General features: G+C 44.0%; 2 protein-coding genes across 2 annotated transcripts in view; one reads left to right on the forward strand and one right to left on the reverse strand.

Annotated features, from left to right (window-relative positions):
* Positions 1 to 131: 131 nt before the first annotated feature.
* LOC306930976 (adenosine 5'-monophosphoramidase HINT1-like) lies at positions 132 to 1,834 on the forward strand. Its single transcript, XM_079512121.1, has 3 exons — positions 132 to 339; positions 1,219 to 1,323; positions 1,515 to 1,834. The coding sequence occupies exons 1-3, from the start codon at positions 229 to 231 to the stop codon at positions 1,677 to 1,679; spliced, it is 381 nt and encodes a 126-aa protein (XP_079368247.1). The 5' UTR covers positions 132 to 228; the 3' UTR covers positions 1,680 to 1,834.
* Positions 1,835 to 2,038: 204 nt separating this feature from the next.
* cep170aa (centrosomal protein 170Aa) overlaps positions 2,039 to 25,822 on the reverse strand; it is a 73,544-nt gene continuing 49,760 nt past the window's right edge. Inside the window, exons 11-23 of the mRNA XM_079513061.1 lie at positions 22,840 to 23,217; positions 21,933 to 22,228; positions 18,164 to 18,262; positions 15,725 to 15,842; positions 14,021 to 15,589; positions 12,596 to 12,646; positions 10,742 to 11,027; positions 9,166 to 9,397; positions 8,521 to 8,688; positions 7,399 to 7,487; positions 6,741 to 6,834; positions 6,216 to 6,267; positions 2,039 to 5,671 (exon numbers count right to left, since the gene is read on the reverse strand). Of these exons, the coding sequence (XP_079369187.1) occupies positions 5,343 to 5,671; positions 6,216 to 6,267; positions 6,741 to 6,834; positions 7,399 to 7,487; positions 8,521 to 8,688; positions 9,166 to 9,397; positions 10,742 to 11,027; positions 12,596 to 12,646; positions 14,021 to 15,589; positions 15,725 to 15,842; positions 18,164 to 18,262; positions 21,933 to 22,228; positions 22,840 to 23,217 (3,761 nt within the window). The 3' untranslated portion in view covers positions 2,039 to 5,342. The remainder of the gene's footprint in view (positions 5,672 to 6,215; positions 6,268 to 6,740; positions 6,835 to 7,398; positions 7,488 to 8,520; positions 8,689 to 9,165; positions 9,398 to 10,741; positions 11,028 to 12,595; positions 12,647 to 14,020; positions 15,590 to 15,724; positions 15,843 to 18,163; positions 18,263 to 21,932; positions 22,229 to 22,839; positions 23,218 to 25,822) is intronic.

Genomic DNA, 25,822 nt, shown 5'->3' on the forward strand with positions numbered 1-25,822 from the left:
GCCCCTCTGACGTATGGGATGTAGAGCAGTGGAGCGTGGTGTACAGTGTTGCCATGTCTGCTTATTGTAAGTGACTTTTCAAAAATAGCAGATGTACAGGTTTAAAGCTCTAAGGTTTAAAGTGTGACGCAGTCGCTTCTTTAGGGCTTGTTTTTATCCAAATCTGGCAACACTGGTGCATAGTGTGTGAGTTTGACAGTCAGACAGTACAGTCCAGTCAGCGCCAACATGGCTGATGAAATTGCTAAAGCGCAGGTTGCTCAGCCGGGTGGAGACACGATATTCGGCAAAATCATACGCAAGGAAATTCCTGCAAAGATATTCTACGAAGATGATCAGGTATGTACGTATGCTGCATTATATACCACGCTGTACACACAAACGTATGTAATTTAACGAAGCAAGCAATAATGACTGAGAAACGGACCAGGACCACCCATGGCTCGCTGGCTGGCTCGCCGTTATTATGTTAGCCTAATTTATAGCCTTGTTGTAGCCCAGTTCTGCACAGTGCACCGTTCCAGAAAATAGCTGATCTACAAGCTCATAACGCGTCGCATTGAGACGCGTTATGAGCTTGTAGATTGGCTATTTTGGGTGAGCGAAACCGTCGTACGAGCCCGTATAAATCAGCCTGGTGTCAGTGTCAGTCTGTACTAGCTTAAGTTGCAGAACAACTTTACCTTGTATTTGGGTCTTTGCCTTTGGAATAACTGTTTAAATAACCATATAATGTTTGAAAAAATAATTAAACTTGTTTTTAGAGGTTGGGTCATAGATCAAATTGATTTAAATCTTAACCTACAGAGGCTGCAGGTTTCTTAACTAAGTTTAGGTATGCACTTATCTTAAGTTTATTCACATTTAATTACACTGATTGTACAGATGGTGGGGCTGCTTCACACATTCTTTTCTTTTTAAATTATTCACTAAATCAGCCTTGGAAATTGCACATTGGAGATTGTCTCAAAAAAATATTATTATTTATTATTACATAGAAATTGTAATTACACGTAGAAATTCATGGCTGAAAAACATTAAAAACAAGTGTTTTGTGATTCCTTGCCTTTGTTTAGTGTTAAAGACACCTAGAGCCATTATGTGGCAGTGCAGTGAGTGGACACCCAATGACGTTGCAAATGGCTCCATGATTAAATCCAGTGCATCCTGCTTCCAGATTGTTCTGATAAAGACAGTTTGTCCTTTTTTGTTTTTCAGTGTATAGCCTTCCATGATGTTACCCCTCAAGCACCTACTCACTTCCTTGTTGTCCCAATAAAGCCTATCGTCCAGCTGTCTAAAGCAGAAGATTGTGATGCTGCCGTAAGTATTCGGAAACCTCAAAGCGGCTTTGTGGGTATCTCAAAATGTACAGACTGCAGATGTTCATATATGCTCCTACTTAGTTTTCATACTTAGTACAGTAGTTTTCAAAGTGGGGACGGTGGACACCTAGGGGTTATTTAATTTTGCGTATCATAATCACTCAGTTCTTGTGTCTTTCTCACTTTCAGTTACTGGGTCACATGATGATCGTGGCAAAGAAGTGTGCTGAGAAGGTGGGGCTGGCCAAAGGCTACAGATTGGTAGTCAATGACGGCTCGGACGGCGGCCAGTCTGTCTTTCACATCCACATCCACGTCCTGGGTGGACGCCAGCTGGGCTGGCCCCCCGGCTAGAAATCCTGCCCTGACACCAGCACCCTTCTCCTTATATCGGCCATAATCATCTGGATCAACCACTGTTGTAACCCAGTGTAACACAATTCAGTTCGTTTTGCATGTAGTTTAAGTTACTGTACTGTATGTGTGGGAATTAAAAGGACTTCACTAAGTTTCCTGAGTGGCGTTTTCAATTCTTGTGTGTTTTAGTGCTGAGGTGTCGTAGAGTTGCATTCCTGATCAAATAAAAGGCTGGGTATGTACCAAGGCTACATTCTTGATACAAAGTGAACTGTAATGTGGTAGTGCACGTACTTTGTGATACTATCTGATATCAATTATTATTATCAGTTTGAAATCCACTCCACAGACATGAATAAACATCAGAATGGCTCTTTATTAACAATAAGTAACAAATGTAGATAGTAAAACAAATATAAAATACATGAAACATTGAAGAAAATATTAAACAAAATAAATAAAATGGTCTTTACAGGAAAAAAAGACAAAAATAAACACTGATAAGACGATGCGTAAACAACTTAAAAAAATAAAAACAAACATGTACCGAGCATTTGCCATCCCCTTTTCTTTTTTGATAAAATGTGACAAAAAGCAAGTGGCTTGAACTTGAAGTTGCGTTCTTTATATTGTATAAAGACTAGAATAGTTCCACAGAGACAAGGCAGTCGCTCTGGTATCAGACAGACTGTGACGTTTAGAGTTGTGAGTCCCACCACTGTACAGTGGTGTAACTGCTTCTCTATGGCAAAGAAACCACCACAATCTGATGTGCAAAACAAGAGAAATAACATTATAGACACGTTTTCTTCCTTTTTATCAATGCCATTCTGTAGTTAAACCTGGCACTTGGAGGCATCAAATATTGAACAATACGGTAAAAGGAGGAAAGTATTCTGGTACCTAAATTCACTATTGCCAAAGTCTAAGGATTAATACATTGTATTTTAATTAATCTTATTCTAGGACACAGACAATAAGCTGAAGAGATGATTAGAAAATGGCTAGTCCCCCTAAAAGTCGCTAGAAAAAGCAGAAAATTCAATGGGGAAGTGCATGCCTGTGTCTGGATTATTTTACAATACAGTACTTGTACGACCCCTTAGTGTAAAAGGGAAGAATGCATCTTCATTCATTGTTTAGAAGTCACATGATACGTAGAAATGTTCAAACAGGTTTGTGGGTAGATCAGTCGTTAGCTTGAGATAACGCATTGTCCTTTAAGACACATTAGAAGTTTGGACCAAACAGTCCTTGTAAATCGCCAACGTGTTTAGATAGACATTAGCAAAACAAATTCTAGCAGCTTTCTCTAGTCCATAGTTTGCAAATAACGGGTCATAAAAATGGCGATGAAATTATATATAAAAAAAACTATGGACTGTATAATATGACACTGCTGTAGTCTTTTGAGGAAGTCACAACAGAAGATTATACAGAGAGCTATATGTTACACAGTATCTGAATGCTATGAAGGGACCCTGTAGAACAATGTTTCTGTCTTCTGCTAGTGCAAAAAAAAGAAAAAACATCAGCCATGACAGAAAAGGGCAGACAAAAGCCAAATGTAGATCAAAGTACATTGGACATCATGCGAAGTGCACTGAGTTTCAGTGTACAGTACAAACACAAACAATAAAAAAAGCTTTTCACCATAGCTTGTCAACTGAATCTTTGATCATCATCAAAACTTTGAAATCAATCTGTTGTTGAAATACTGTAGATAACAAAAAACGATTAACAGCAAAAGATGAACTGATACGGTATGTCCAAAAATACAATTTATTTTACTTTTTTTATTTTGTGTGTGTGAGTGCATGTGAGGGTCTCTGTATTTGAAAAAAATAATATTGGTACAGTATGCTACTGTGTGAGCTTGGTTTGCTAACAATTTTAATGGCATTTGAAAACGATTGTTGGTTCACTGGTTTCCCAACAGCAGCTTCTACTTAATCAATGTCAATGGTGACTACCATTCTACATTAGGGCGGCAGTGGCTCAGGGGTAGAGTGGCCGGATGGGAACCGCAAGGTTAGTGTCGAAGTGTCCTTGAGCAAGACTCTGATCCCCTAATTGCTCCCGATGTGCAGGTTGGTGCCTTGCATGGTTTCCTCCAGAATCGGTGTATGAATGCGTGTGTGAATGGGTGAATGTAATGCACTATCTATGTAAAGCGCCTTGGATAAAGGCGCTATATAAATGCACCATTTACATTAGTGAGGTTAATACAAAACATCAACTTCCTGATAGAAAGCATGTGTGCATACACACACACAACAGGAGCTACTGTATAAGAAGGGGAGTACAGGATGAAAGGCAGGAGAAGAGGGAGGCACTATAGAATTTCATTTCAGTCTGCTATAGGATTCTGTTAGTCTTAAGGATGGGCCAGTGGACGGAGTTAAGTCACATATAATAAGAGTTCTGTGGTTCTATAGGAGTTTTGAAGATTTAATAGTGCATCTGTTTATGAATTTGTTTGGCTTGATATCAACTTGGGCACTTCATGAGATGGCAAACAAACTATTCTCTCTATTATGAGTAAGGAAAACATTGCAGTGTAGTGCACTGCATTTCAGCATAGTGTGTGTTTATATAACATCCGATATTGCAAGATTTATTGTACATTGAATTCTGTTGTCTACTGACAGGGAGTATAGTGTACGGGGAACCAACGGTGATGCTGCACTTTAAGGCATGGTCTTTGTGAAGTTAAACCTAGTTTATTCTGTATAAAACAAGCTATACACGGCTCATGGCTCATAATACTCAATATATCAGCTCAAAGCTGTGAGACAATAATGACACGGTGTGATCCCTTAGAAATGTAAGGAGGTATGAGCCAAGTGGCTCACAGCCTGTGAGACAATCCAAATTATGTCCATGAGCTAAAAACAAATCTTACAGGGGTCGTTTTAATCTCAATTTATATTTAGTTGCGCACCGGTGTTGTTCAACCGAAAACAGCCCCCAACAACAGCAAGCTCACAACAACACGTGTCACAGAGAGCTTGTCGATCTGCTATTATCGGTGCATGACAAAACGTGCAACAATATATAAATTAAGCCTCACTGTTACACAGTATAAATTATGATATATGGTCCAGACACATTAGAGAAGGCTTGAGGAGGAGGAAAGCTGGAGGGAGAGCAGAGATTGCGCAACCACAGGAAGTTGACCATTGATATACTGTACTACGGTAGCAGTTGGCCAGTATGCACATACTGTTTATGGTTACGCTACTCATGTAGTAGTATGACAGTGTCCATTCATTCACAGGGCTGTTTTTCCATTCAGGAGTGTATCCATGATCCATCGACTTAAGGTTTTTGGCCTTTTGGCTGCTACACTACATGGGGTTTCTGTCCATTAGGGGCTATAGTTGTGTGTCCATTAAGATCTGCATCACCCCAGTGTCCACAGGAGTTCGTCCATTCATTCAGACCTGGAGAACAGTTCACCACAGGTCAGGTCTGATAACACTTGCGCTCTAAATTAAGTCAGCATATTCATAATCTCATCCCCTGAAAACACAGGGAAGTGGTGGTTGTTGTGTCAATGAAGTCTGTTTCATATTTCTACTGTTGTCTGAATCCCAGGCTGGCGTTCATTCACTGTACAATTCTTTCAGAGGAGAGATCTCGTGCTTTTGTTCCGGCTCACTTCTGAGCGATGGCCTCCTCTCCGCTTGGTCGGATGCGGCTGAACGGCAGTATCCCTCTGCCAGCTCCACCGATGCCCACATCCAGGTTTCGTGCCGTGTCCTCCGGCTTGGCAGAGGCGGCGGCCTGTCCCCTGTTGACGATGGTGGCCACCGGACCCCCGGGCCCCGGCAGGATCTCCGGGAGGGGACCGGGGACGGAGGCTTGGGATCCGGGGCTGGTTAGCTTGGGGGCCTGGGGCTTGGTGGGTGTGGTGGGGCTGGTGGCCAGGCCCAGGGTGGTCAGGGCGTCCAGGGTGCCATCTGGGTCCACCATCACGTTGATCACTGTGGAAGTAGGAGAGCTCAAAGTAAGTGGAATGGAGTGGTGGTTCCCATGCGGTCCAAGTGGGTATTTGTGTCAACCAAACAATATTACTGCAATACAGTACTGTACTATACTATACAAAAAGTTATCATTAATTTAGTCCCAATACAGAAGCAAATCCCCCCCCCCCCCCCCCCTCAAAATAAATAAAAAACATAATTATTTTATTTTTAGATTGGCTATTTGAAAAAATAGCCAATCTACAACTCACATCTTGTTACATGAGATTTTGACTTGCCCGTTGTTATGGCACAGACACAAAACGTTGTTTGTGCTTACATGAGTAAGGTTTGTGGGGCTTTATGTGGGTCTGTGTGTTTTTGTGTGCGTTTGATTGAGAGAATGTTGTTGTTGTCTGCAGGTGCATGGTGTTTCATGCTCCTGTGTATGTGCGTGCGTGTATACTGTATGTGCGCGTCATGTAACCATGCCTCTTTAATGGTTAATGTGGTTAAACGCTAACGTGACATGGATGCGTTCCAGGTCTCAATGGGTTAACGGTACCTTGTAGCTGTTTTTCTACTCTCTTTAACTCCAGTAGAATAGAGGAGATCTCCTGCAGAAAAGAGAAAAGGAAAGCCACAATGACATCAGCTCATAAAACCATAATATCTTCATATCATTATACGTTCCTATCTGTGCTATATTGTTCCGGTGTGTAAAGTAACTATACGTACATTTACTCAAGTACTGTACTTAAGTATAATCGTGAGGTTCTTTTCATTCACCCAAGTATGTGTACTTTTTACTCCACTACAGTTATTTGACAGCATACATTAACCACTCCGGCTATTCAAAAACATCAAGTTCAAAAATGTAAAAAGATCTGAGATTTTTTTACGATAGTACTGTAAGTATATTTTGAGGCCAATACCTTTGCACTTCTGTGCAGGTAAAAGTTTGAATTTTAAGTTTGCCTTTTACTTGTAACAGAGTATTTTGTTATATTGTGGTGATAATTTTACTTAAACAAAAGATCTGAGTGCTTCCACTGTACTGTTCAAATACCCATACAGAGGGTTGCCCTACCTTGTTGGTGGTTTTGAGGAGCGGTATGTCACTCTCAGATCTCAGTTTGGTCTCAATCTCGTCCCAGTTCCTGTCCTTGTCTTTGAACAATATCCTGGAGCAAAATGACAGATACAAATGACTTTGGTTACACAAGCACACAATGTCAAACTGCAGGTGCTTACATGCATGCTAAATGCCCTTTGATATTCAATTCTAATGCTGTTCTATTCCATTAGAATGGCATGTTTTTGTATTCATGTGTGATGTGTGTATTTGCTACTTGTAGCCAGGCTACATATTGGTTACTGAAATGACCCAAACTAACTTTATCAAAGCTTATTTTATCTTAAATGTCCACTCAGTCATTGTTTAGCTAATGCTATAGCTAACATGTTATAATATCTAATATATTATATAGTTATTATAATGTCGTAAAATGTTTATTATATAGGCAATTATACTAAAAGTATTTCAAAACAAAAGCAATAGCAATTAGTTGACTTGTTTAGTGGAAACCATGGATCCATGGATCCATGGATCCATAGATCGCAGCCACCGGAAACATACATTCCAAGAAGAAAAGTACTTCCTGCCTCAATGTGTCGGGCGCAGTTTGTCATTCCTTTTCAACAATACTGACTGACTGAGTGGGCCTTTAAAGCTTTAGATGTTTTACCTGATTTTTCCTGCTGTCTTGTCAACAGACTGTCTGATCTTGGAGGACAGCTGAGACACTGAGGTAATCAGGAGACTGTCCAACACCGCCTGAATGGACAGAGGACAACAACTACAGTCAAACACGCACTGAAAGGAAAACTGAATTTCCTCTATCAGATATCCATCATTTGAAAAAACAAACAACAAGCAATGTTAACGTTGAGTAACTGGCTCAAGAGCAACTCAAAATACAATTGAATTGAGCTTAGCTTAAGTTCAGGAAGAATACCATGGCATGACATCTCAATATCCAATCAGTAGTACTGTAGGTTCGATTAAACCAGATAAACTCCATTGTTTTAGTGGGAAATCTGTTTTGGACATGCAGCCGGATATATAAAGTGAAAGTGTTTGTAGTGAAAGTTGTTTTGAGAGGATGTGAGACAAGAAGTGAGTTGACTGTCTAGTGTCTACAGTAAACTGTACTTGTAAACAGGAGTGAATACATAGAACTGAAGTACTCTGGACAATGACCTTTCAAGATGCACCTTCTAATAGTTCCCAACCATTTACAGTAGTGTTTCCCAAATGGGGTAATGTATAGCCATAGCAGGTAATACAGGCGGCAGGTGAGGAAAAGTGGGTAGTGGAAGATTATTAATTATTAAAAAAATCGAAACTTTGCGTGAACCTACTCATCTGTAAAGTGTTAAACCCAATTAAATCTAAAATTTGACCAGCACAACTGTCAAAACTGTAGAAAGCAGTATTTATTTGCCGTTATCGGCTCAGGAGAACTAATTGCAACTCTTTCACTCCATTTCATACAAAAATGTTATATTCTTCAAAAGGCGGTTATCAATTCACAGCATCATAATTATATTATGTTTTTCTTGCAATTTTGGAAGTAAAATGTTAGTCAGGTAAAGGGGGTAAGCTACTTGCATTCAGAAAACAATGAAAAGGGTTACTGAGCCAAACAAGTTTGAGAACCACTGATTTATGAGAACCAAACCCATTGATGGCAGGACTACACATCCTTGTTATTCCTCTGGTACTGTATGTCACCACTTTACAGTATCTCTCCCTCATCATGTTTATTTCTCCGCTCTCTCTTCACCTCCTCCTCCTCTCCTCTCACCTCCTCTCGGTTCCAGGTGCGTCTCCTCAGAGCCCGGGGCTCCAGGCTGTCAGGAGCGCGTGGGCGGAGCTCCACTGGCCGCCCGTTGATCTCAGGTGCCTTATTGGTCGAGATCACGGGCGGGATCTTCCTGAAGTTGAGGCTCTCGTCAAACACCCGATCCACGAGCTGGGAGAGAGAACAAAAATGGTGGAGAGAGAGGGGGAGAGAAAACAAGAGACACATAGAGAAACAGAGAAAGTGATGGGAAGTGGGGGGAGAAGACACGAGGGTTGAGGAGAGGAGGTTAGGAAACAAAATATCTCAGATTCTCAGATGAAAATGTGCAATAAATGAGAAAATTAAAAGCTCTAAGGGTAAGCTAAGCATAATGAGGGTTGCCAGTCAATAATACTCCACTTCCTCTCATGGCAAAGAAAGAAAGAAAGAAAGAAAGAAAGAAAGAAAGAAAGAAAGAAAGAGCAAGATATTAATACCTCCCACGATGGGTATAAAATCCAGAAGCAGCAGTGTTAGCCACCAAAAGGAGTCAGAGTTAGCCATCTTTAAATCAGCGCGACAGCAGCAGGGTGTCTGTCAAGAGGAGCGATGTGCACATGCGTGGAGGGACGCCAATATGGATAGAAGAAGGAGAAGAAGGGGCACCTTTTTCATGCCTTCCTGTATGTCCGGCTGCGCAGGGCGTGCAGGGCCTACCTCTTCTCGGGTGTCGATGGCCGATCCGGGCGTGGTGGCCGCGGTGCTTGCCGTGGTGCTGGGCGCCGTGCCAGACGAGCTCACTGAGTCGATCTCCCCCGCCACGTCGTGGATCTCCCGCGCCAGGATGGCCAGGTCCTTTGCCAGATCCTGGCTGATCCTGCGCACACAGGGGAATAACCTGTTAACCATCAGACGGGTCCTTTAGGGCTCAAGGCAAGTGCATTGACATACTGTACATATAGAGACTATAGAGCGTCGCAGTCCCGCCCCCTTTCATGACGACGCCAGGCCCAGGAAATGATTCCCAATGCATTTTTCCCATAGACATTTCAAAAAGTATTTATTTATTATTTAAAGTAGACGGTTACGCCGCGGACAAAGCCAACTCGAGTTGTGACAAATCATGACAATAAACACAATATTTTGGACCAAACAAAATAATTACAAAGAAGAAAAACAACAACAAAAGTGTTGTAACCTGCCGTTTTTTTCTTCTTTCTAATTCTTTGTTCGGCCCAAAAAATTGTGTTTGTCACAACTCGAGTTGGCTTTGTACGAGGCTTAAAAGGTCTTTAAATAAATACTTTTTGAAAAGTCTATGAGGAAAATGAACGGGGAATTATTTCCTGGGCCCTGGTAGGGGGCGGGACTGCGGCGCTCTATTGACTGCAGACAAGGTATATCTTATAAAAATCTGACATGTGTTAAACAATACCAGTAATCTAGTAGCCAAACTACGACTATAGTATGACTATTACTCAGTGACTCAAATTAAGATTAACATACAGTCTCACTGGAAGGTATTGTTTTAGCTGTTTAGCTGTTTTGTGTAATGCATGTCACAGTGAGTACAAGCAGTTTCCAGCACTGCCTTCAAAATTCAAGCAGTTTCAGACATTATTATTAATTACACTAAAATTAATGTTCAAAGATTTTCAGCAAGGTATGTAGCATGGCAAGATAATACTAGTAACACTAGTACAGTAGCACAGGCTGGGTGCTCCAGTCACTAATAATATAGGCATGACAAACCTTTGGTTATAATAATAATCTTTTGTTATCCACCTATTTTATACTTTCAAACCTTTTCGACAATAGCAAAATGCAAGCTCACGCGATGCATGAGCTTGTAGATCTGCAATTTTTTGCACATTTTGGAAATGTTTAAATGCTTCAAAATGTTGAAAGTGGTCACAAAATATTAAATTCTAACAATATATAGGACAATATCAATATCAAATCATATTATCCAATAAAAAATAAAACATATTGTTCGACTAACACAGTTTTGACCACTTTATACTGGAGAAGAAGAGAAAAAAGGATCCCGCACACTGTCAAGTTTTTTCTCTACGTCTCCAGTTCTCCGACGCTCCTGTTCACTGTAGGTGTGCAGAAGGACTTTTTTCTTCTGACCACTTTATACTGAAATATTGTGTCGATCGGGCCAAACTGCAAACTGACAACTAATGACTATTGCAGGGATTGTTGACCACAAAATCACGTCGGTGTAAATGGATACCTGGCAATCTCCTCGCTGTGTGCCGTCCAGTCCCTCATGTACTCGTCCTGCTCCCTCATGCGGTATTTCATCACCACTCCTCCTGGGCCCGTCACTGTGCCGGGCGACGCGCCCGCCGGGCCTCCGCTGCTGCCCGTCCTGGAGCCGCGGTGCAGGACCGGGTGATGGGCGCGCATGTGGGGGCGCCCTCCGTGTTTCGGGGCGTTGTTGCGGTTGGAGCCGAATTCCTCCTCTGAGGTGGAGCCGTACTCCGGAGGCAGCCGTCTCCACCTGCTGCTGCTGGAGACTGAGGGAGGAAGGAAGACCGTGTTTATTGTTTAGTCCATGTGATGTGTGTGGTTGCTTGATTCCACTGTCTGTGTTTATGCGTCTGACACAACTATGAGGAGTTTTCAGCCCAACATGGGTCTTCATCAGGTCTGACCTGATGTTACTGGAATTGTAACCTGGGAGCTTCATCGGACTGATGAAGACCTCTCTTTTTATTTTCAGGATTCAAATTTAAACCTAATGACAATGCTGCTGTATGAGGCAACAGACTGGAGAGTCATTAACTTTTGTTTTTGTGGTTTTATGTTATTGCATTGTTAATTGTATACTGTGTAAGACTGTTAAAGCCTGTTAAAGGAAAAGTCACATATTGTATCAGTGATGAAAGCAAATATTCTTTCTGCCGTGCTTACTAAGACTGAAGGGAGGAATGTTAGGGGCTCTCAATGGACCATGTTCAAATGACAGGCATGTTGTCATTGTACAGTATGAAGTTCTTACTTCATACTCAGGGCTGGGAAACTCCACCCCACACAGGGTGAGGTTTCCCATTCGCATTATGGTCATCAGCGGGCAAGGCTGGTGATGCTGCAAAACTATTTAAAAGCTTGTTACGTTTTATTTTCCTTCATGCACAGCTCAGCTGCAAGAATATTTAGTGAAAATTTAACACAAAAGAAATGGCAACACAAAACCTTGCTGGTTAATAATCCCACCACCTGAAAGCACCCCGCCCAGGGCAGCCCGCAGAAGCGTCCCACAAGGGTGCGGAAAGCCTTGGACTGAGCCAGGACATGTTAATCTACACAGGGTTCCACAATGGTCACAGTGACTGCGTCACTGTAGCCCACAGACACCGTGATGAGACAACATCATGCTCTCTCACTCTCCACTTATATTTCAGAAGGGAAATGGGATGTAATGTTTTTTTTACCAACACTCCGTGGCACTAATATATATCTCCACAAGGAGGAGCATCGTTCCAGGCGTAATCTTCTCCCTGATGTTACACTGAACACCACATTTGGGTGTGTAAAATGAAGTAAAATGTCTGAAATGAATTGGTTGGAGAAGAGCATTTGAGTCATCTTCATCACTGTATTATATGACTGAATAGACGGGTGGGATCACACAGTTAATAATACTGTAACACACGTGCCAGACCTGGGTTACTCTACTGGTGTTATGCTTAATTTCTACATGGTTCAGAGTAAATGTAGATCAGCTAATTTTGGTTCATGACACCGGCTCACAACTATTATTAAGTACAAATTAAGCTTTACTCTCGTGTAATTACAGCCCTTTTCCCCATTGACTACTGAATGATTTTTTTAATTTGGTCTTTTATCATAAATATGGTAATAAATAATACACTCACAAAATTGTTTCAGTTGCACCAGGGAAGTTAAATGAAACGTTCTATTAGTGTAACCTAGGTCTGACATGCATGCGCACACACACACACACACACACACACACACACACACACACACACACACACACACACACACACACACACACACACACACACACACACACACACACACACAACCCTCTTAAGGCACTAGAGTAGCGGTACAGTACCCATCAGCTCCTCCTCGGTAGCAACGCCCTCATGCTCAGGCTGAGGGCTCTCTGGACGGTGGAAACGTTGGAAACACTCAATGAACACACTGACACATGATGTACACAAATACTGTGCCAGGTAATGAAGGGTATACTCCACAACGCTTTGAAATGACAACACCACAATACATACAGTATACATTCATTATATTATTCAAAGGCATGTGCCAATAATTGATTCTGACTAACCTGAATAAGAAAGTCTGATTTAGCATGTCATTACAGACATTGTCGTATGACAAAATATAAGGCGTAAGTAGTTAAAGGACAACTTTAGTTTTTTTCAACCACGGTTCATGTTTTAAGATGTTATTAGAGAAAGTAAAAGATGAGTGTTCATTTCTTTTCATTTGCTGCTTTCTTTCGTTTTAGGGATTTTAGCTGTTTTTGACAGGGGGCGCGGGGGCATTCGAGCATGGGGCTAAATATGTATTTTTTTACAACATTTTATAGCGATTTATTTTTTTATTATTTACTATAGTCCTAATAGACCCCAAGAAATTACATCTGGCCACAAAAGATCACGAGATCTACTGAATGTGTCAAACTGACATATTGAGCCTATGACACACAGTGTGGCTTTCCCCCAGTAGGCCTCCTTCACAATCAGTAGATCCTGTGATCTTCTGTGGCCAGATGTAATTTCCTGAGGTCTATTAGGACTATAGTAAATAATAAAAAAAGAAATCGCCATAATATCTTGTCAAAAAATACATATTTAGCCCCATCATGCTCGAATGCCCCCGTCCCCCTGTCAAAAACAGCTAAAATCCCTAAAACGAAAGAAAGCAGCAAATGAAAAAAGATTAACACTCATCTTTTACTTTCTCTAATAACAACCTAAAACATGAACCTTGTTTGAAAAAAAGTTGTCCTTTAAGCTTTGAGCTTAATTAACTCCCTATTCTTACCAGAGAACCATACATTGTATTTGTTGCTTCTTATCAAATGGTGGCAAGGAAAAAGGACAAACTGGTCTGGAATGAGGACTGGTCTGGAATGAGTACTGGTTTGGTTTGGTATGATATTGATGATTATGAATATGTTTTGTTCAACAAGGTAATCTCTACAAATCAACCTAGCGTTTTAGATTTTCTTTTAACCGCACACTCAATTTAAGTTTAAAATAAAGAAGCACAATACGGCTTGAAATTCACGATTGCAATGTTAATGGCCATCATTGATGTCGTAGAACGCGTCCGAGTTATTTTAAACATGTTGACAAGTAGTCTGCATGGTTAAGCCTTTTAGTGTCTAGATACATAACGTTATAGTATGTATTTGAAGGCATTAAAATAATCCTAAGAGAGTTTTAGTTAAACACAGAACGTAAAACCCTATGGTAAAAACACAACACTATACAGGGTGTCATCATTTGCTCACCTGTGGGAGAGCAGTATCCAGACGTGGTGGTTTTGCTCTTGGCCTCCGTCAGCTTGGACACGCTGTTGGCTCTCATCCTGGATGTCAGCCTGCTCTCCGTGGGCGTGGAGGAGCGCAGGCCCAGGCGCAGCGCCGTCTCAGTGGACAGGCGTGGCGAGGAAGTTGAGCTCCGCAGCGACATGCACTCCGAGTCGCTGCGGGCTGAGATGGAGCCCACGCGGTTCCTCCGGGGCTGGGCCAGCATGTCCAGGCGTGACGGGCCCTTCCGGCCGGACGGCGGCTTGGAGGTGGAGCTGGTGGTGGACACCTCCGAGGCTACCGACATCCTGTCGGCGTCGGCCAAGTCGGTGTCTGAAGTGTCCCCCAGCCGGGCGCGGCGGAGGAGGGAGGCCCTGGTGGGCCGTGGCTGAGGAAGGGAGGCCTGCTTCCCCAGGGAGGACGTTGTGGCTGCCTGTAGGGTGCGGCTGGTCTTGGAGGAGCTGCCGGTGGAGGTCTTGACGGACCTGCTGTCCAGTTTGGATTGGAGGAGGTCGTCTGTGGTCATGTGGGAGCCGCGTAGGCTGTATCCAGGGCCGGAGTATGTCTCCTGGTCTGAGGAGAGGATGTCGGAGATGGGGAAAGACGAGGGCTGGTCGTCGTCGGTGAGGTCCAGAGAGGCCTGGCGAGTTCTGGAAGAAGCGGACGCCGATGGCTGGACGGTTCGTCGCACGTCGGTCCGGCCTGTGGCCTCCGCTGTGGTTCGGCTTTTAGTCTTCCTCTCCAGGCGTTCACGGGCACTGGCGCTGACTACACTGGTCTTGGACACCGTGCTCAAGTTGCTCTTCTCACGGTGCAGGCTGCTTAGAGAGCGCCGCTTCTGCATGCTGGTGGCTTTCCTCTCTGCCTCTCCGGCCACCTGGCTGGCAGTGCTGGCAGTGTCCACGTCCGACTCAGGGGAAATGGAACCGGTGCGGGGGGGTGGACCCGAACCCTGGCCGTTGGTTTTGCCACTCCTCTGATCTAGTTTGTTTTCGTCTCGGAGCTTGGCCTCGAGGAAGGCCATAACGGCCTCTGTGTCCTTGAGCAGGGTGGCTGTGTCCATGCTGCCCACAGAGTCACTGCGCTCGCGTCCGCCCCTGTTGATGCGCGGGATGAGCTCCGAGGGGATGCTGGTGCTGGGCTTGTCGATGGTGAAGCTGCCCTGGCGCACAAGAGGCTTCCCTGACTTCCCCTCGCCCGTCTCCCCACCTCCTCCTGCCTTTCTCTCCTCCGACCTCTTCTTTCGTTCGGCACTGGAAGAGGTGCGAACAGGTGGTCTGGATGGGGAGGAGTGAGGGGTGGAGCTTGGCTTCCGTTTGCCCGTCATCTCGCCGTCCTCCAGGGGTGTCAGGGACTCACCGTCACCCTTGTGCCCTAGGTGGCTGCTCTCCTTTTCCTGAGGCTCCGTGTCCTGCTTCTCCCCGATCTCGGACCTCAGGACCGAAGCTTTGGCACCGGGTTTGGCCCGGGGGTCGTCAACCGGGAGCTGGGGGAGGGTCCTGCGTTTGCGGTCACTCAGACTGGGGACGGACGACTCAAATGCATCTGTTTCTGGAGACATCAGATGACAAATGGATGTCAAACAATGTACACACAATGCAGTAAAATGATTTGCCTACGTTAGCTTTTGTCTGCTGTATTGTATATATTAATTCTCTGAAGTGTCAAGTTTCCCTGACTGCGTACCTCTCTCCTTGTGCAGGAAGGCGGGTGTCTCTGCTCCCGAGCCCTCAGGGTCTGTCCTGGTGTGATTGGCGGATAAACTGGCCCACTGAGACACCCAGCCAGTCTCACCAGCATGAGCCTGGGGTGGGATGGGGGGTGAAGAAAGAGAGGGAGGATGTGGGGTGAGACCAGTCAAAAATGAGCAGGAAGACTAGTTGCACAGTGTACGGATGTACTGTAGGCTGGAAAGAAAAAACATACTCTGACTTAGGGAGAGATTTAAAATCCAGATTTGTGCTTCACACTCATGTAATCATCTTATTTGGTCAGCGTTTGCGCCTTGTTCTCGTCTCCTCACAGTGGGAGGGATAATAACCATCCATCAGGATCACAGAGGCCAGTACAGCATACACTGTACCATTTGACCAAAGATTAAGAACCCTTAACAGCGATGATGCCTTTCTTTGCTAACATTGTAGTAAAAGCCTGTCACAGTGCATCGCGTTTCACGTTAAAAGAAGTTGCCTGGAGGGCAGAGCATGTCTGTCATCTCATCCTGATCTAGGTCACTCAATTGGTCTCCCCGCCTGAGAAAGCAAGGCAGTGGAGGGTTCAAGCTGCAGGAGTGACTGTCTGAGTCCCATTAGACAGCTCGGGCATGAGTCTTAATCTCATCTTCCTCAGATGAGACTGAGGACTCTAAACTACAGTATGATGCACAGAGAGATAGATCTCTGCTGTGGCTGATTGTTTTAGGTAGCGACTTCTTTCTTTTTGCCTCATGTACTAGCGTTGGAGTATAGTATACAATGTATACTATACATTATGAAGGCATGTTAACCCATTTTGACCTGTGATCAGATTCTAAAAATGTCTTCTACATCCTGACAGTTTTCTGAAAAAGCTATGTTTCTATGTCAGTGGTTCTTCGATTTTTTTAAAATAGCAGACCTACAAGCTCATAGCGCGCCACTCGGTGGCACGCTATGAGCTTGTAGATCTGCTATTTTTCAATAGCTAAAGTATAACATAATGCTTATAACACCAAAAGGGGTTCCCGTCCAGAATGGGTTAAGAGATACAGTATAGGGCCGGGCTACACTGGGGATGGAATTGGTTCTGCAACGGTATGATGCCAGTATAATCAATGGAACCCGGCTGCGGTGCACAGGTTGTGCGTAAGCTCTGCAACGTGAATCTATTTTTTCACGCAAGAGCTCTATTTTCCCGCATGTGTTACGCAGCCCTTCGCCTCGCCTTCAGAGGAAAAAAACTGTAAATACGGAACTCCCCGCGGGACGGACAAATTGTCGCTGCAGCCACCTAGCTGCGTACGGTTCCGTTCCACCCCCAATGGAGAATGTAGTACAAGATTATGTCAGATGCATTGGACATAAATAGACCTGGTCCATGGTCAGTCATAGACTGATGGTGTTAACCCACTTTGACCTGAGATTCTAAAAATGTCTTCTACATCCTGACAGTTTTCTGAAAAAGCTATGTTTCTATGTCAGTCGTTCTTCGACTTTTCAAAAATAGCAGACCTACAAGCTCGTAGCGCGCCACTCGGTGGCGTGCTATGAGCTTGTAGATCTGCTATTTTTGAGTATATACCAGTATATATTTTCAGTCAAATGGCTTCCTTAACCTAGCATTGTTATAACTGCTTCTCACTCGTCTCATTGCCCTGCCCCTTCGAAGACATGTTTGGCTGGCTGTGGGCGTGCAGTGGGTTGGTGGCTTTTTCAGGCTCCCTGGAGCGTTGTTTAATAAAAGAGGGCAGTGTTTGATGGAGCAACTCTCCCAGGGATATTAGAGAAGCATTAGATTTGCTGGTAGGTTTGTCAGAGGACGGAGTCGTGGTGGTGGTGGTCGTCAAGGAATCCAACCCCGGGCCGCATAGCTTGGTTTAGTGGCTACAAAACAATGGGTTCCCTGGGGACTTGCTACTGTAGTCCTGAAAGTGCCAACATAGATGGTAATATAGGGGCAGTATTGGACTTGTTCTAGCTGCTTTTTTTGCTTCGTGTAACTCTTCCACTCACTAGGTTAGCTGTGTTATTACATCCCACTCTAAACCAAGGAACAGCAATGTCCGTGTCCGACTGTCCGTGTGACACCTATGTGAACCTATGTTTGTGTGTGACTCATGTGTGACTCATGAGTACCAGTAGGGGCGCTGTCGTGCCAGAAACAGAGAGAGAGAAATAGTGCTGCACTGTTGCCTGCTAATGAGAGCAAGAGAGAGAGAGGGGGGGGTGTAAGGGGGGGAGTTGCACCACTCTGTGATTTTTCAATTTTTCAATAGCTAAAGCATAACATGATGCTAACACCAAAAGGGGTTCCCGCACAAAATGGGTTGCACAATGAGAAGGAGAAAGAGAGAGAGAGAGAAAGAGAAAACAGCATTAATTAAATGGATGGAACTGTATAGCGATTATTTTAGTTATGACACCGTACCTCCTTTGTTTTGTCTGCAGTCTCCTTGACTCTCCCCCCTGCCTTTAGCTCAGATGGTATAGAGGAGTCTGGATTCTGGTTCTGGTCCACTCCAAACACCTGTGGGGCATTTCAACAGGACGGGGTGACACTGTAAGCCATCTTATCTGGAAATCATCTCAAAAACACATTGTTTCTTCTCGTATTGATACGTGTGTGTGTGTGTGTGTGTGTGTGTGTGTGTGTGTGTGTGTGTGTGTGTGTGTGTGTGTGTGTGTGTGTGTGTGTGTGTGTGTGTGTGTGTGTGGCTACTTTCAACCTGATGACCATGTTTTGAGCATGTATTTATATATGTGCCATTTTTTTCAACCCTCCCCCCACCAAACAAAATAACAGATCTACCAATGAGCTATTATTTTTGCCATTAAAGTTCTACGATGAAATATCTAGGGTTTAAGCAGTTCATGTCCATGTGTGAAACCAGAGAACCACTACATTAGTATGTGTTGCAGCGCTTCCAAGTACTGCAGCACAACTCTGACGGTCCTTTGTCATGAAAAGCTGATTCAATGGCATGATGCCCTCATCAGTCACATAAACCCATGTAATCATAGAATCCTACCCCGAAAGCAAGCAAACACACTCTATCTCTCTTTCTTTGTGTAATTCAAGCGATGCATGGTACATGATAGGTAAGTGCCATGGCAACCTGGAAACACAATAATGTGTGCGTAAAAGCCACACACACACACACACACACACACACACACACACACACACACACACACACACACACACACACACACACACACACACACACACACACACACACACACACACACACACAAATGACATAATGCTCGTTTAAAAGAACAAAATGGAGAGTGCGGAAGGAAGCGAGAGCCAGACTGCAGGCAGCGTGCCAATTAGAGTGTCAGCTAATTACAGCTATTAGCATAACAACACATGCCGTTTAGAATGCAGTAAAACTGACTGAAGTACAACCTGCTGGTTACTGAGTCTTCTATGTTTTAGTAATCCAAGGCCTCTTAAAGACACAGCTTGGTAGACCTTTACGTGAGACTTATATGATCTGCTTAATCATCTTCATTGGCTGTAAATGGACTTCCTGAAATGTACCGACATGCCCTCCACTAAAGCCTTTATAGATGTATACTTAAGTGCATGCCGGTGTCACAGGCCAAAAATAGCTACAATATCTACAAGCTCACAACACATTGCTTGATTGCTACTGTATGTGTAACTGAGATCTCCTATACTTATAGGGAACCGTCAAAGGAGTCTTTAAGGGCTCGTATTCGGGAGGCCTTATAGCCTAAGGATCTGTATTTCTTCTTAGGAGCTGGGGAGAGAACGGAGATGGTCACGTTTGAGTCTAAAGACTGTCTCTAGATACCTCCTTCTTATGCTTTCTTATATTCTTAATGATGTACTAACTCTGCACTAATGCTCTGTGCGCCATACTTTATAGGGTGACGTGACGTCATGGCCTAACGTCACGCTGTCGACCGTTTCCGTGACAACACTATGCAAACACACTGTGAGCTTGTAGATCTGCTATTTTTGGCATGCAACACGAGTGCACAACTAAGCATAAATTAAGCATAACATGTCTATGAATAGTTGAGAGGTTCTAACAGCCTAATAATTACAAAACTTTCTTTTTGGCCTTCTGTTAAACCAGTAATTTTCACTTACTGCAAGGCAATTTTAACATGAATATCATAAAAAATATATACCAGTATATATTTTCAGTCAAATGGCTTCCTTAACCTAGCATTGTTATAACTGCTTCTCACTTGTCTCATTGCCCTGCCCCTTCGAAGACATGTTTGGCTGGCTGTGGGCGTGCAGTGGGTTGGTGGCTTTTTCAGGCTCCCTGGAGCGTTTAATAAAAGAGGGCAGTGTTTGATGGAGCAACTCTCCCAGGGATATTAGAGAAGCATTAGATTTGCTGGTAGGTTTGTCAGAGGACAGAGTCGTGGTGGTGGTGGTGGTCAAGGAATCCAACCCCGGGCCGCATAGCTTGGTTTAGTGGCTACAAAACAATGGGTTCCCTGGGGACTTGCTACTGTAGTCCTGAAAGTGCCAACGTAGGTGGTAATATAGGGGCAGTATTGGACTTGTTCTAGCTGCTTTTTTGCTTGGTGTAACTCTTCCACTCACTAGGTTAGCTGTGTTATTACACCCCACTCTAAAATCCCATGTTAATTTAACTCTGAGAGTGTACACAATGTACTAATGTCGCTCAAATTATCGTTACATTTTATGATTTTGTTACACAAGTTACACATGGATCGATTAATACTGGATTGTACTGTGTATGAGGTACTGTTAGACATGCTGTGCCAAGAATCAACTTCACTGCGCTTCTAGTTTCGAATCGATAAAAGATGTCATAGACGTGTATGACATATAAAAGGTGAATCCAGATATTGTAGTGATGAACAAACTCAGCTGAACTGGGATCAAATCCCACCAGAGCCTTCTCTCCTGTAGCCTATGCAATACTGCACTGAAATTGTTTTTCCAAATAACTTTCCTGTTCATTTACCAAATACAACAATAGCTACAATAATGTATGCACTCCAATGTGGGTTCAGATCAGGACGATAGGCTTCCACAGTTTCTCATGGCAGGGGTGTCAAAAGGAATTGGAGGTGACTGGTTGTGATGCAGAGCAGAGTCCAAACCAAATTGCGTTTCAGAGGCGGGGAGTTAAAGTCATCATTCTTTCTCTCTCTTTTACAGGAGATTTAAGTGGCTTCTTGTGCATTTCCACATGCTATTCCATGAGTATAACAGAATAATGATTGAATGCTCAAGGTTCATATGGTTTGAATTACTCACTCACTCAAAATCCAATCCATTATTTACACAAGAAAACCCTGGCAGAGAAAGGCATATCTACAAATGCGATTTGAAGTGCCTTTGACATGAGAAGGAGATGCACGTTGATTGAGGTTGAATTAGTTGCATATGTTCCGTCGACAACAGCACTGATATGCAGCTAAAACATAAATAATTCTACCAGCTGTGGTAGTAGTGGCAGTGGGGAAGTTGTGCAAGTCTACACACACACACCACACTAACATGTTTATATTCGGCCCAGCCAGCGTGCTTTCTGGTCTAGAGGGGTGGGCACGCTTGGAGCAAGTGCTGGAGAAATATCTGTTCACCGATCAGAGACCCCCCCCCCCCCCCCTTCCCCCCCTCCCCTCCCTGGTAGAAAACAGCGGAGAAAACTGACATCAATTTATTGAGAGCGACACCCCTCTGCACTGTAGTTCACTCTTTACATGGCTTTACATTTTTAACAAAAATAAAAGCCTGGATACCGAGGCTAATATTCTATTAACCACTGAAACCCTATGTAGTTGACCGCTCTATTGGCTCTATACTTTTTCCGTATAGACCAAATCTATTTGCCAAAAATAGATTGGCTTTGTTCACCAAATGTTCGCCTCAGAATAGGGACACTTACACTAGGTTTTATGTGGTTATGGATGCTCTTTGTTCATGCCAAGACATACAGTATCACAACTCACTTCTGTGTTCTGAATTAACCATGGGTTGACAAACACTGAGGTAGATCAGCACATGATCTAAGAATTATATATTTTCATACCATTGACTTTGACCCTGGACAATGCCTCCCATTAACTTACATGTTGTTTTGCGTGTTCTTCTGAGTTACCTGGTATTTATTATTTAGATGCTTACTTTTGTATACTTTCTGAAGATGGACTCCCAGAAGTGCCAAATGTACCTTGTCTATCATGCGCCTGGCCTCCTCCTCCTCTGGGTTTCTGTTCTCCAGTTCGATGGTGTAGGTCCCCTTGTCGCTTCGGTCTTCCTCCGCCTCTCCCCTGGTTGTCGTTCCGTTCGCCCCGTCCGAAGCCTCCTCGATGGGACTGGCCAGACTGGTGGGGCTGCCCGTCTGGAGACCCGTGCTGGCCGAACTCTGTCCGATGCTATGATCCTCGGATCTCTGCTTGAGGAGCACACGGGCAGCCGTGGGAGCGCCTGCAGCCACAGTGGCTGATATTGGCATCGGACCCCTACCTACAAAGAACCCAGGCAAGAGATACATGTTAGAAGAAAGAGTACAAGCAAAGCAGCTGATATGTATGCAACTCATTTTACTATGACTTAAAATAGGGTTCCAAGTGTATAAGGAAGAAATACTTTAACTGCACTTGACTCAAAAGCAGACGCACTGTCTGCTAGTGTTTGAATACTCAAAATGTATGCAGCTTTTGTCCAGTTTAGCCGAGTCTACACTTTTGCCGATCACAAAGAGCTGTACTGTACTTACAGTTAATACAGTATTAGAGAAGAGAATAAAATAGTAGCATTAATTTAACCCCATGGCTCTATCCTTGGTGCCCTCCTTTTTCTGTCTACAACAAAGTTCTTTGGCCAAAATAGCATATCTACAGGCTCACGTGTCGCAATGTGATGCATTGTGAGCTTGTAGATAAATTTTCACTGAAAATTGATCTAAATTTTTGCCAAATGTTCGTCGTCTATTATGATATGCCCAGAATAGGGATGGTCATGGTAAGGTTCATGTGGTTAACTCTGGTGAATGTGAAAAGGACCTACATAGAGTATATCCATGTTTTTGATTGAGCCGAGTGATAAATGCTCCTCTCCTGTTTGGGCGTTGTTACCTGAGTCTGCGTTGTTGATGGTAGCCGAGGTGGAGATGTTGTACACCTTGGGGTGAGCGGGGGGCTGGGGGCACAGCGCCTCCCCGCCGGGCCCTCCTCCAACCAGGGGAGACGTCTGGGAGAACGAGTACGAGCGCCGCTTGCGTGGGTTCTCCTCGTCGATGAACTCGATCATGAAGGCCGTGCGAGGGCCTCCTGGGGCTCGGGCCCCGGCTACCGTACCGTTCGCCCCTCCTCCTACTCCTCCTACTCCTCCTACTGCCCCCGCCTGGCTGTGTGCAGCCCTCAGGCGCTCCTCCAGAGCATGGCGCCGACCGGCAAAGCGCAGGCCCACTCCGTTCTCCGAGTCGCTCTGTGTGCCGTCCTCATGCTTGCTGCCTGTTGGGGCACACAAAGAGAAAGCGTTGCAGTCAATATACACCATGCTGTACTGTAGTAGGTGTTCAGGTCAAGGACGTAGACTCCCATCTGAAAAGGGTTTGTGCCGGGGATCCCCCAAAGAGAAGATTTGTGTTAAAAAAAAAGATTATTCAAAAACAAATTCAGTACAGCACTGTCGTTGTCACCATACATTACAGCAATATGTGAAATGATCCAATATTACAGCAATATAACAAATTCAATGTCTTTCAACAGTGTAAAGGAAAATAATGAAAAACAAAACCATAATAGTGTATATTATACACTAATTCATCTAAATTATGGATTATGGAAAGGGCCTTTTGACAAAAGGGACACAAAAAGCCATAACATAGCAATCATCTGCCCCAGACGACAAGTAATCACAGAACAACACAACATCACTAACGCTGCCAGCTGAAATTACACTATGTGCGATATGTTATGGCAGGTGATATTTTCCACATAAGAACCTTAACAGAAGAAAGAGCAGCCTTTCATTGAATCCTTGTGAATTAAGATAACTACAGCACCACAAGAAAAAACCCATAAAGACAGTCAACCCATCCTAAAAAGACCACCTTTGAGGGCAAAGACAACATGAAATAAACTCTAACCTCTGCGAACTCTAGTCTAATCTTAACCACGTTCAACCTGGCATCACAATATTACAGATGGAAATGTACTTACTAACAATAGTGGAAATAGCCAATCTACACAGTTCACAATGTATTGTGAGCTTAGCAGATCATCATGTTTCGCCACGCAACACCGTCCCCATATAACAAAGACAAAGTATAAAATAGGGCTTAACTAAGTGGTTCATTCGCCACTTCAAAATAGCTCCTAAATAGGGCAACCGACCACCTTACCTTCCTACCGTGGCTCGTTCTCCTGTCCCTATGCGCCCCTCTGTCTGAGCCCAACTAGCATGGCACGTTGGCGCGTTGCTGTGTGCAGACTGTGTGCCACGCTAATCCAGACATGCCACCACAATGTGATCAACCCTGCCTACTTCACAGGCAGACAGAGAGAGAGAGAGAGAGAGAGAGAGAGATGGATGGAGGGATGGAGGGAGGGAGGGGAAGCAGCAGGGGAGAGGGAGGGGGGTTAGAGCGATGGAGGGGTGGAAGCAGAGAGAAAACGGGGTAAAGCTGACGGGGTGAGGGGGGTGAGCTGGAGGAAGTAGGAAATGACAGGGTGGGGGTTGGTGGAGTAGTAATATATAACAAGAGACTTGGTGGAGGAGGAGGGGTTGGTACTCAGGATGTGGCACGCTGCTAGAGATGACAGCCAGGCAGTCACATTAACCCATTAGAAGACCGGAGACTGATTCTACAAATGCCTTCTAAATCTATAGTTCTCAAACTTTTTTTGTAATTCAAAATGATTCAATATTTTTTAAACACTTTGAATAATTGACACAGATGCTTTCCCGGTTCCAATGGGTTGAAAAGTTCATTGAGAGAGTAAAAATGCATTTGGGTCAATTTGTACACTCTCAGGGGTTGCGTTTCTGCTGAGGATTTCACTGTGAGCGGCAACACTGCCAGTCAGTCAATAAGGCCACGGTCAGTAAGTCACAAGAGGCTTCGGAGGTACTGCAGGAGGAGAGAATAGCTACACTATTGTGACTTTAGATGAGCCAGCGGACACTGGCCCATTACAAGGCCAATTCCTGCAACTGCATATTTCCCTCCATTCTCTTTATATATAACACTTGTGAAGAATATACCATTGCCAAGAAAGTGCTATTTAGATATTTCCTATAGTAGGCATCCATCCTTGGAGAATAAGACAAATAGCAGCACTCTGGCACTGTCCTAGTTCACGGCTGTACTTGCAGCATGTTTCACAGTAGTCTTTAAGCTTATATAGTGATAGCTAGAATATTCAAATGTACTGTACATCCAGGTTTGGTAGATGACTGTGTGATGTTTTACATTTCACTACATCCACTGGTCTGCAATCAGTTAAGAGAAGACAGCATTGGTGCTCCATGGTTAAGCAGGCTATAATGGCACTAATCAAATACTACTATAATGTATGGGCTATGAATTTATCCATGGTCACCTTTCCCTCTCTCCTCTTCCTGGTTTGGAATTTAGCCTGTATGCATTTGTTTATGTTTTCACAGTAAATATGTGCTCCCCTGAAAGCCCTGCGTTCTTAGAAATTACATATTTTTGAGTGGTGCAACCACTCCCTTACGGAGCTATGTGTGTGGCTGGGTGCCTGGCTGGGTGCCTGGGTATGAGCACCAAAATAGCATGGTTGTTTTTCACCACCTGTGCGCAACCAAACACACACGCACATATTAACTGTATGATGATTTTGGGTGTGCCACTACAGTACAGTGACAGTACAGTACAGTACAGTACAGTAGAGGGAACAGTAGAGGGACCCCCACACGGTAACTCTGTCATTTCTCAACCGTTTTGGACGTGGGGCGGCTCGCCGGAATCGGCCTGGACCCCTGGCTGTGGTCCTGTGGGTCTGGAACTTCCGGAGACCCCACGGGGACCCCCACACGGAGTTGCACCATTCACTTCACACAGGTGTGATTTTTTGCAATGGTAAGAAG

The sequence above is a fragment of the Electrona antarctica genome, assembly GCF_951216825.1.
Source record: "Electrona antarctica genome assembly, chromosome: 10".
Classification (NCBI taxonomy): domain Eukaryota; kingdom Metazoa; phylum Chordata; class Actinopteri; order Myctophiformes; family Myctophidae; genus Electrona; species Electrona antarctica.

What these genes read in the sequence shown, in the direction of transcription:
- LOC306930976 (XM_079512121.1), top strand. Translation starts at nt 229, where the DNA reads ATGGCTGATGAAATTGCTAAAGCGCAGGTTGCTCAGCCGGGTGGAGAC. An exon ending in TATTCTACGAAGATGATCAG is followed by an intron (nt 340 to 1,218) that starts GTATGTACGTAT and finishes TTTGTTTTTCAG; the next exon opens with TGTATAGCCTTCCATGATGT. An exon ending in CAGAAGATTGTGATGCTGCC is followed by an intron (nt 1,324 to 1,514) that starts GTAAGTATTCGG and finishes TCTCACTTTCAG; the next exon opens with TTACTGGGTCACATGATGAT.